The following is an 11,400-nucleotide window of genomic DNA, read 5'->3' on the forward strand; positions in this document are numbered from 1 at the left end:
AGTTAGAAATAGTTTAAACCTTTCAAAGTGGTGCTTCCCACTGGGTCTCTGTCTTCTTTTGCCAATCGGAGCTGGAGTAACGGAGCTGTGCGGGGCTTTTTAAGGGGGAAATACTATGAAAAAACTAACCCGTAGATGATATTAATCGATACCTCACAATGCCCTGTGGTGACTCAACTCTCTCACTACAGCAGCTTTGTTTCAGAATCAACTTTGGGGAAAAAAAAGTAATTAATAGTGTCCTGTTTGCATCTCAGGACACGCTGGCCTATGCCACAGCCTTGCTGAATGAGAAGGATCAGTCTGGAAGCAGCAACGGGTCAGAAAGTAGCCCAGCCAACGAGAATGGAGAGAGACACCTGCAGCAGGTAACAATAAAATAAAGGCATGTTTGTCTTCCGTTAGACAGCTTGTTCCTGGGGCTTGGGGCAGAACCAGAGACACCATAATCATGCACCTTACAAAAATAACGTGCCCTCTCTTTTTCTCCCCGTCCCTTGTGTGTATTGAAAGGGCTCAGAGTCTCCTATGATGATCGGTGAGCCCAAAAGTGACCTTGATGATGTTGACCCGTAGAGGATACCTACGAACACAAAACCAGATCTACTCAAACATTTAATGCCTGGTACCTACTGAAACTGGAGTCCTGTTGCTTAACGCTGTTGGAAGAGTCTGGAAGAGAAGTGGCTTTACAGGATCGGAGGCCGTGCTGGAGGAGGTTATTTCCCTCAAAGCTAAAAGCATTTTTTTTTAGCCACGAAGCCTTCAGGTCAATAAATACTCTAGAAAACTGCAACTTCACCTGCAGTAGCTTATGACAGTCCAGACACCGAAAACAGTTTGTCAAGAAGATTCTATCAAATACACAAACGCTAGTGGTTGAATTTTTATGTGAACATTAAATGAGTGAATGTAAAACTGTTGCTTTTCTGTGATGCTGCAAAAAAAAAAAAAATTCTTTTGGTTTTTATACAGGAAACAGAAACCAGACTTGCCCTTATGTATGGAGGGCAAATTTTTAATCTTTCTGATAATATTGAATAGGAATATTCAAATTTCTGTAAAGATGTGTGATGACTTACATTTCATTGTAAAATATTAGTTAAAGAATGGGTTTACATAAGGACTTCTGTATTTAATATGTCTCCCTGCCAATTTGTAAAGCTCTTTATGAGAAGATTGCTCTGTGAGGAGAGTGATTTCTTATGGAAGGTTTGGTCAAGGAGCTCTGGAATGGGATTTTTTTCTGGTACCTTTCCAAAAACCAGACAATTGGGAAGGGCAATGAAAGAAAAGCTTTGTTCTCTAGAGATGCAGGTGTTCACTATTACAGGATGTTGGTGGGTTTAAGAAAAAAAAGTTAATGAGTAGTTTAAAAGGAAAAAAAAAAAGCACTTTAAGATGGAATTCTGTTGCAGTTTTACTCATTAAATTTTTTTAACCTCTGGAGACATATTGAATAAAAGGTAGTCTCAATCATGTGATCTGCAATCACTTGCTTATGCTTTGAAATTACTGAGAAAGTTGGTATTGGTTGTAAATGATGAATAACTTCTTGAGTGAGTTGGAGACACTGTTGTGCAGATTTTATAGCAGTTTTAACACGGGGGAAAAGAATGATTTGGCTTTGTATTTTCACTTGACCAGGCAACGTTTAAAATCTCACAGCTCTTTTGATTTGCTCATAAAACAACTGGAAACCAGTTGGGATGATTTGAGCACGGTTTTGTTTTCCGTGTCAGGTGCAGTTCAGTGATTTCTGGCTCTGGCTACCAGCTTCTTTTGTGCCAACTAACTCCTCGTCTTTTGTACATTTTTGCGTTCGTCACGTTTTCTGCACTGCTTTTTGCCTTTATTTATGGATTCTGCCTTACTTTAAAAAAAAAAAAATTATATAAACAAACATGCACAGAAACGGGGGGCATCTTAAGGAGTGCCTGGGTACCTCCAGAATAGATAAATTTGCCAAGTTAAAGGCACAACCAGCCAAAAAGTGCCTTTTATTTTTTTTTTTTTCCTTTTTACATACTGTTGCCGAAACAAGAAGCAGCAGACAGCTTTTCACTGTTGTGCACTAATATTGAAATTAACCAGTCATTTCACTGTTGGAAGTAAACACCTGACCTGATTTCAGCTGTTACAGCTTTATAACTTATTGCGGGTTAAGAGAGCCGGTGTCCTAAACTGCGGGTGCGACGGAGGAAGGGTGGTGGTGGTGTAGTCAATCTCTCACTTTCTTTTCCAAACAAATGTCTTCATAGACACATGGCAGAGTTTAGCATTTTATAAATGTTTCTGATTAATGTGCTGGGACATTTTAAATGTGATGTTTTAAATTAATTTGGAATAAAGCATTTCTTACGGATACCCCTTCTTCCTTCTTTCCCCCCCACCCCCATCCCTGATAACTTGGTTAATGGGTCATAAATCATCCCGAGAAGTCAGTACACAGCGGTGATGGTGACGGAAGAAGCTGGTAAATGTTCCTATGGGTTGGCACCACTTGTCACTTCAGGTTCCTGTTATTTCCTATGGAAACAACGTCCTCGATTTTTCCGCAGGCCCAGAGAAGCATGGATGAAGAGAATTGCCTCGGGATGGCTCATCACCACTGTATACTTGAAACCAATACAAACTTTTTCATGGTTCTGCTCACGCTTGTACAAAGTCAGTGGTTTATAATTTGCAATCAGATGATACTCGGTCGATTATTTTTTTGTTTCCAGCTGCTGTCATTTGAACCTGCTGAAGATTATTTTTTGGAAAATAAGAGTTCAACAAAAACTAGTTTTTGTGTAAATTGTGATGCATTTCTATGTTGTAATTTTTACTGCCAATCTTTTTGGATGAAAATGTTTTTATACAGCTTACAAAAATGTTGGGTGAGGAGCAGCCGCAGCCTGCCTGTGAGCAGGCGGGGAGATATTGTCCAATTAATATGTAGGCATTTGGCACTGGAAAAAAAAAATAGGCAGTCTTGATGAACAGTCTTGGGATTCCTGGTCAATGGAATAAAGTTATTCCTTTCACAGAAAACGGGTGTAATCTTTAGACCACGCGTACGCTGTTAACGCTGTTGTCTTGTTGATCCTCTTATCTTGAAACTTCTCAGGCCAGTCCTGCAAGGTGATAAGCTGGGAGAGGTTGCCCCCTGATCGCTGTTTTGGCTCCTCTCCAGAGTAAATCAAAGCAGCTGAATGGCCCCGGAACCGCACCGCTGCGTGTCCTTACGCTGTGGCACCTTCTTCTGCCCTCTCAGATTAGTTATCAGCAAGTGTTTTCTTCTCCTGACCTTCTCAGCAGAACGATTTACCCTGGCTACGCTTGAAGTCAGGGATTAGATCAGCTTTTCCGTGTCAGATAACTCAAGCCCAGATCGCTGGCAGATCTTGCTAATACTGCCTTTTCTGTTGGTGTGAGGGCAGAGAGCTGGGCACACAGCAGTGCCATGGTCCCCGTGCTCACCTGTGTCCTGCCTTCCTAACCACGGCTCGCTTTCCTGACAGGTGTCTGTCCTCTGTTCTAAGGGCAAAGATTTTTATGTTTCAAGCATAAATGTCCATGCTCTCAGGCTGAGAGAGCGGGGATTGTTCAACCTGCAGAAGAGAGGGCCTCCAGGGAGATGTTATAGCCCCTTCCAGGACCTAAAAGGGGCTTCAGGAGAGATGGGGAGGGACTCTTGATCATGGAGTGGAGCAATAGGATGAGGGGGAATGGTTTTGAACTGAGAGGGTAGATTTGGATTAGATATCAGGAAGAAATTCTAGACCTGAGGGTGGTGAGACACTGGAACAGGTTGCCCAGAGAAGCTGTGAATGCCCCATCCCTGGAGGGGTTCAAGGCCAGGCTGGATGGGGCTTTGAGCAACCTGGTCTGGTGGGAGGTGTCCCTGCCCAGGGCAGGGGAGTTGGAACTCGATGATCTTTAAGGTCCCTTCCAACCCAAACCATTCTGTGAGTGGGTATCTCAGTGTGCTGATGGGACTGTCCCCAGCCTACCCGGCATCAGCGCCACCTTCTCTTGGGCGAGGGAGGCTTTGCTGCCCACCTACACACAAGATACTACACATGTTTTGAGAGCTTACAACCTGCTGGTTGGGCTTTTGCCATCTTTAGGGAACAAGTTAGAAATAGTTTAAACCTTTCAAAGTGGTGCTTCCCACTGGGTCTCTGTCTTCTTTTGCCAATCGGAGCTGGAGTAACGGAGCTGTGCGGGGCTTTTTAAGGGGGAAATACTAGAAAATAGCCAAAGTTTGACAGGTAGACCTGGTGCTTGTCCTATCAAGCTTTGTTTTGTCATCCCTCCCCAGGTAACCCCTATGATAGTAGCAGGAGGCTGCTGATCCCCCCCCCCAAAAAGCAAGATCCAGTTTTGTTGGCTTCTGGTACTTCTCAGCCTTTCTCTGGTGCTGAGCATCTCTGCTCCCTCTGCTTTCTGGGGCTTCTGTGCTTGCCCGGTGAAGCCCAACATTAGCAGCAACAGCAATAAAAAGCACAAGGGCACATTCCCCAGGGCTGGGTGAGGGTTTGTTTCCGTAACTGGAAGCTCTTGTCCCTCCACCGCTGTTGTAAAAACAAACTTCTGCTCCTGGGTGTGCGTGGGACAACAAGGCCCAGCCCCTGGTCTCGGCCGGCTGCTGGTTGCCCTGACCTCGGAGGATGCCAGCGCTCACCCAGGGTCACCTCGTGCCCGAGGCAGGGGTCAGAGCCCACGGTGGTGACCTGTGGCTGCCTCGATAATGAAGCCGAGCTCATTTTGGGGAGCAGCATCCCTGCCGGATGGGCGCCAGCTCCCCCTCCCAGGCTGGTTCCCCGTGGGGATGCATAGGAAGGCAGACGATGGATCGTCGTCTACTGAGCACTGGTCTGTGAGTTTTATTTGAAAAAGACGTTTATAAAATGTTTATTTATAAAATTCCAAATAAATATTTTAAGGTACAAATGTAAAAACCAAGGTACTATGAAAGCTTTTTCTTCTTTCTTTTTTTTTTCTCTTTTTTGAAAAGGAATTACGGCCAGTTCTATGTGTCTTGGGACGAGCTGAAAGGGAAACTGTTAAAGCAACGCGTACCACCAGCACATCATTAACTTTAACTTAACAACAGCAAAAAAAAACCACTAACAAAGCAGTATCTGACTGTAGCAATGCAGATTAAAAACTAATTAACCAAGAAGACTGTTTAATCTATAGCCCTTACACTTGACTAAAAAGTAAAGAAGTCTCTTAGGTACATGAGTAGGCAATTACTGTCCAAAAATAGCTAAACTATGATTTTCCAGGTGCTAAGCAGCATTAGCTGACATCTAACGAGCAACTAACCAGGAAAGAAAGGAGCATTCCTCACCACAATATTATTATTTTTTTTCTAAAAGGTGGTGGTTTTGTCCCGTGCTGGGTGACAACACGAAGGAAGGGCCTCAAGAGGGCTCGTACAGTTGGGGTATTGCTAGAAAGACCCGGTGGGGAAGGGACACCGGGGTGACTCCTGAGATGGGACAGGGCTCTGGCTGCTTGGAGACCTCTTCCAGAGTCATCCTGGGTCTTGGTCCCACCACGTGCGAGAAGGTGATGAGCCTGTACCCCACCATCAGGGCAGCCCAAGCGCGGAGGTCATCAGAGCCACATGTTGGACCACGGACCACCCCAGGTGTGGCAGCTCAGCCCTGGGGAGGTAAGGATGGGGTGATGTGGGGGTCCAGCGAGGCGTCCATCCCTGCTACGCCAGGCCAGGGCCAGGGCAGCCATGTCTCCATCTCAGCCTGTCCCTACTGCCGGATCCGGCAGCAGATGGCGATGGCCACGGCCGTGCTGCTGCCTGGGACACTGGATGCCACGCAGGTATCATCCACGGCGTAGGCTCCCATGGTGCCATGGCTCTGGGAATGGGCGTTACAGCCCGTCAGCGTCCAGCCGTCATCACAGGACACCGTCACCTAACGGGGGAGAAGAGGTCACCTTCCATGGGTCAGCAAAGGGCAGGGGTCTGCCTCTCTCCAGTGGTCAGGGTGATGTGGCCAGTGTCACACTGAGCCACCGGCCACCAGTTGGGGACACCAGTGCAAACTGGCGTTGGGGTGGCTGCAATGAGGTGCCAAGGCCAACCCAACCCAACCCTCAGGTCGGCAGAGGGACAAGCAGAGGTGAGGACATCACCACGGTGGAGACACCTGCACCATCCCTACCTTCTCCGCAGAGCCCGTGGACGTGTGCTCCTTCACCCGGCACTCGAGGCTGGCCGCAGGGCAGCACAAGGCGTGTGCCACCACCTCCGTCCCACCGGCGCAGTGACTGGGCCAGCTCTCCGGGCCCACCACGGGTCTGCCACTGTCACCCAGTGCCGCCGCGGGGGAGCGGAAGCTGCAGCCTGCCGAGGGGAGAGGAGAGGGGCTGTCGGTGTGGGGTGGCCATGGAAGCATCCCCGGGCACACACGAGCGCTGAGGGATGTCCCCACCGAGCCCTGAGTCTGCCCACGCACGCAGCACGTGTGGCAGAGTCACGGAATCATGGAATGGTTTGAGTTGGAAGGGATCTTAAAGACCATCCAGTTCCAACCCCATGGGCAGGGACACCTCCCACCAGACCAGGTTGCTCAAAGCCTGGTCTTGAACCCCTCCAGGGATGGGGCAGCCACAGCTTCTCTGGGCAACCTCTTCCAGAACCTCACCACCCTCACAGGAAACAACTTCTTCCTCATATCTAATCTAAATCTCCCCTCTTTCAGTTTAAAACCGTTACCCCTCATCCTATCACTCCACTCCCTGATCAAGAGCCCCTCCCCATCTCTCCTGTAGCCCCTTCAGGTACTGGAAGGGGCTCTAAGGTCTCCCCAGAGCCCTCTCTTTTCCAGGCTGAACAAACCCCAACTCTCTCAGCCCATCCTCATAGGAGAGGTGCTCCAGCCCTTCCACGTCCCCCCTTCCACCTTCCATGTCCCCCCTTCCATGTCCCCCCCAGCACTCACATCCACCCTTTTACCCCTTGGTCCCGGAGATTTTCTGGAAGAAACACCCTTGGCCATCATTGTGTTGGCTCAAGGCTCTGTAACCCTCCACATGGGGCATTACCGGTCAGCACGTGGTCCCGTGGGGAGCAGCCAGCCCCCTCAGCCACCGGGGAGCTGGCGTTGATCCGGCACTCAGCCCTGGGCCACGTGCAGCACCGGGCGATGGCGTAGACACCCCGGCCCCGGAAAGCGTTGTGGGCCACACACTGCTTCTGCCCGTCCTTGTCCTGCAGCCGGGGCAGCACAATGTCACCGGGGGTGCTCGGGGAGGGGCTGGGGATGCCCCTCCAAGGCCGGCGGGCACCTCGAGGGCAGGACTCATGTCTCAGCACCCCCCCATCTCACCTCCATGTGCTCCCCCAGCCGCCGGCCGCTGCGGGAGAAGCTGGAGCAGCTGAGCATCTCCTCGGCGTCGGCGCAGCGAGCCACGGCCGTGGCGTGACGGGTGAGCCCCGAGCGCCCCGACCACACCGAGCGGCAGTACAGCTGCTCCTCTGCAATGGGGCAACCAGCATCAGCTCTGGGGGGAACCTCCCCCCCTCTCCAAGAGCCCACAGCATGCATCGGGATGCCAACGAGGGGTGGAAGGTCTCCCCGCTACCCGCTGCGTGCAGCCACGCTCGGGTTCATAGAATCAATCATGGAATATTCATGGTTGGGAGGGACCTTTGAGATCATCAAGTCCAACCACACATACACACAAAAAAAAAAACAAACGAAAAAACCCCACACCCACCCACAAACAGACAGGATGCCAACGAGGGGTGGAAGGTCTCCCCGCTACCCGCTGCGTGCAGCCACGCTCGGGTTCATAGAATCAATCATGGAATATTCATGGTTGGGAGGGACCTTTGAGATCATCGAGTCCAACCATACATACACAAAAAAAACCCCAAACCAAAAAACCCCACACCCACCCACAAACAGACACAGCCCAACAATCTCAGCAACTACAGCATGCCCTGAAGAGCCATGTCTCCACGTTTCTTAAATACCTCCAGGGATAGTGAATCCACCACCTCCCTGGGCAGGCTGTTCCAGTGCCTGACCACTCTTTCAGTACAGTAATTCTTCCCTAATATCTAATCTAAACCTCCCCTGCCCCAACTTCAGACCATTTCCTCTGCTCCTGTCATTATTCCCTTGGGAGAAGAGCCCAAGACCCATCTCTCTACACCCTCCTTTCAGGGAGTTGCAGAGGGCAATGAGGTCCCCCCTCAGCCTCCTCTTCTCCAAACTAAACACGCCCAGTTCCCTCAGCCTCTCCTCATATGACTTGTTCTCTAGACCCCTCACCAGCTTGGTGGCTCTCCTCTGGACACGCTCCAGCACTTCAATGTCCTTCCTGTCCTTCCCCCAGAACTGAACACAGCACTCGAGGAGAGGCCTCACCAGTGCCCAGTACAGAGGCACCATCACTGCTCTACTCCTCCTGGTCATGCTATTCCTGATACAGACCAGGATGCTGTTGGCCTTCAAGGTCCCCCCTCAGCCTCCTCTTCTCCAAACTAAACACGCCCAGTTCCCTCAGCCTCTCCTCGTATGACTTGTTCTCCAGACCCCTCACCAGCTTGGTAGCTCTCCTCTGGACACGCTCCAGCACTTCAATGTCCTTCCTGTCCTTCCCCCAGAACTGAACACAGCACTCGAGGAGAGGCCTCACCAGTGCCCAGTACAGAGGCACCATCACTGCTCTACTCCTGCTGGTCACGCTATTCCTGATACAGACCAGGATGCTGTTGGCCTTCAATGGTGTTCCTCCATCCCCCTTGGCCTTTGATGGTGTTCCTCCATCCCCCTTGGCCTTCAATGGTGTTCCTCCATCCCCCTTGGCCTTCCATGGCATTCCTCCATCCCCATTGGCCTTCGATGGTGTTCCTCCATCCCCGGCAGAGCTTTGGGGAGGAACATGCCCTTCCGATGTGCTGTGCCTCCACCCAGACACTTCTTTCCCCGGTGAGGACAGAGCTCTGCTGGGCAGTCGAGGTCTTTACCTGTGCCCAGGCGGGTGGGCAGCCCGGCCACACTGTTGGGCGTCTGGAGCCGCTGCTCCTCAGGGAACCACGCCGTGTCCATGACGTTCTTGGTGGCGAAGTGCAGGAGGCGCTGCCGGAGCTCGGCGAGGCTCAGCTGGGCCATGGCATTCCTCCATCCCCATTGGCCTTCGATGGTGTTCCTCCATCCCCGGCAGAGCTTTGGGGAGGAACATGCCCTTCCGATGTGCTGTGCCTCCACCCAGACACTTCTTTCCCCGGTGAGGACAGAGCTCTGCTGGGCAGTCGAGGTCTTTACCTGTGCCCAGGCGGGTGGGGGCACAGCTTTGGGGAGGAACATGCCCTTCCAACATGCTGTGCCTCCACCCAGACACCTCTTTCCCTGGTGAGGACAGAGCTCTGCTGGGCAGCCGAGGTCTTTACCTGTGCCCAGGCGGGTGGGCAGCCCGGCCACACTGTTGGGCGTCTGGAGCCGCTGCTCCTCAGGGAACCACGCCGTGTCCATGACGTTCTTGGTGGCGAAGTGCAGGAGGCGCTGCCGGAGCTCGGCGAGGCTCAGCTGGGGCTCGGCGCTGAGCAGCATGGCAGCGATGCCTGTAGAGAGCCAGGGGGGGACACGGTGAGGAGCTGGGGGGACAAGCAGCCCCCTACACACAGCTCCCCTGGGTGATGCAGCTCCATGAGATACGAGAAGAACCACCGCAGCCCATCATCCCCCCGACACGGGGATGGGAGAGCTCTGCACAGGCTGCGGCACCCAAACGAGCCAAAACATCCCAAAACTGCAGCATGTGAAAAAATGTCCCCCCTGGACACGCATGCCCAGCACCACCAAGGGTGGTCACCACCAAGGGCCACCCCTGCCCGCCGCCCCGTAGCCCATCTCACCTGCCACGTGCGCGGCCGCCTGCGACGTCCCGCTCTGCGCCGTGAAGCACGTGCTGCAGTCGCTGGAGGCCCCAACGATGTCATCCCCAGGGGCGAAGAGGTCCACGCAGCGGCCAAAGTTGGTGCCCAAGGTGCCGATGGAGGCGGGTTGGTCCTCGCTGTTGGTGGCACCCACCGTGATGACCTGCCAGGGATGGTGGGGGGGACACAGAGAAGAAGGGATGCCCATCCCCAGCCCGCTGGCGCTGGAGTGGATTAACCTGGGGGAGGTGGCAGCATGTTCCCCACGTGTCCCCACACCTTGGGGAACCCAGCTCATACCTCTGGCTCGGATGCTGGTGGCAGCCCCCTACACACAGCTCCCCTGGGTGATGCAGCTCCATGAGATACGAGAAGAACCACCGCAGCCCATCATCCCCCCGACACGGGGATGACAGAGCTCTGCACAGGCTGTGGCACCCAAACGAGCCAAAACATCTCAAAACCGCGGCACGCGAAAAATGTCCCCCCTGGACACGCGTGCCCAGCACCACCAAGGGTGGTCACCACCAAGGGCCACCCCTGCCCGCCGCCCCGTAGCCCATCTCGCCTGCCACGTGCGCGGCCGCCTGCGACGTGCCACTCTGCGCCGTGAAGCACGTGCTGCAGTCGCTGGAGGCCCCGACGATGTCATCCCCGGGGGCGAAGAGGTCCACGCAGCGGCCAAAGTTGGTGCCCAAGGTGCCGATGGAGGCGGGTTGGTCCTCGCTGTTGGTGGCGCCCACCGTGATGACCTGCCAGGGGTGGTGGAGGGGACACAGAGAAGATGGGACGCCCATCCCCAGCCCGCTGGCGCTGGAGTGGATTAACCTGGGGGAGGTGGCAGCATGTTCCCCACGTGTCCCCACACCTTGGGGAACCCAGCTCATACCTCTGGCTCGGATGCTGGTGAGTAGAGGCAGGCATCATCCTTGTAGTTACCAGCAGCAGCAACCAACACCACCCCCAGCCGTGCCATCCGCCGGCAGCCCGCGTTGAGCACTCGGCTGTAGGCACCAGCGAAGGGCAGGAGGACCACCGGTGGGGCGAGGGGTTGAGCGTCCAGCGTCCCCGCGATAAACTCCAGCGCTGGGAGGAGAGGGGACAAGAGGAGGGACAGGAAACTGGGGACGAGGAGAGGGGGGGCTCCGGGCCATCCGTGACTCACCGATGAGGGTCCCGCTGAGGGTGCCCTTCCCCTGGCAGTTGAGGACGCGGAGGCTGCGGACGTTGGCACCCGTGGCCACGCCGGCGTCGCGCCCGCTCAGCACCCCGGCCATGTGGGTGCCATGGCTGTCACACTTGCTGGCCTGGCACAGAAGACCAAAAAAAAAAAAAAACCCACCCTGTGCAGGAGAAAAGCTGGCAGAAAGGGGGCAGATAAAGCCATGCGGGGCAGCACCAGCACCCACCACAGGTCTCCTGGCCCTGGGTGTGAGGTGGACCTCCATTCCCTCTTGCAACACCACCTTAATGCTCACCTGTGCCCCCCCCCA

The 11,400-nt window shown here is 53.4% G+C and overlaps 1 protein-coding gene and 1 long non-coding RNA gene across 2 annotated transcripts in view; one reads left to right on the forward strand and one right to left on the reverse strand.

Annotated features, from left to right (window-relative positions):
- Window positions 1-209: 209 nt before the first annotated feature.
- Window positions 210-3,036, forward strand: LOC106886512. The gene is made up of 2 exons (XR_001411667.1): window positions 210-368; window positions 514-3,036. It is a non-coding gene; the product is annotated as an uncharacterized LOC106886512 (long non-coding RNA).
- A 1,875-nt stretch (window positions 3,037-4,911) lies between these two features.
- Window positions 4,912-11,400, reverse strand: part of PCSK9 (proprotein convertase subtilisin/kexin type 9) — a 7,465-nt gene continuing 976 nt past the window's right edge. Inside the window, exons 4-12 of the mRNA XM_014938930.1 lie at window positions 11,073-11,214; window positions 10,797-10,993; window positions 9,887-10,070; window positions 9,422-9,592; window positions 8,999-9,322; window positions 7,350-7,498; window positions 7,066-7,231; window positions 6,183-6,364; window positions 4,912-5,933 (exon numbers count right to left, since the gene is read on the reverse strand). Of these exons, the coding sequence (XP_014794416.1) occupies window positions 5,766-5,933; window positions 6,183-6,364; window positions 7,066-7,231; window positions 7,350-7,498; window positions 8,999-9,322; window positions 9,422-9,592; window positions 9,887-10,070; window positions 10,797-10,993; window positions 11,073-11,214 (1,683 nt within the window). The 3' untranslated portion in view covers window positions 4,912-5,765. The remainder of the gene's footprint in view (window positions 5,934-6,182; window positions 6,365-7,065; window positions 7,232-7,349; window positions 7,499-8,998; window positions 9,323-9,421; window positions 9,593-9,886; window positions 10,071-10,796; window positions 10,994-11,072; window positions 11,215-11,400) is intronic.

Source organism: Calidris pugnax, unplaced genomic scaffold (genome assembly GCF_001431845.1).
Source record: "Calidris pugnax isolate Ruff unplaced genomic scaffold, ASM143184v1 scaffold18, whole genome shotgun sequence".
NCBI lineage: Eukaryota > Metazoa > Chordata > Aves > Charadriiformes > Scolopacidae > Calidris > Calidris pugnax.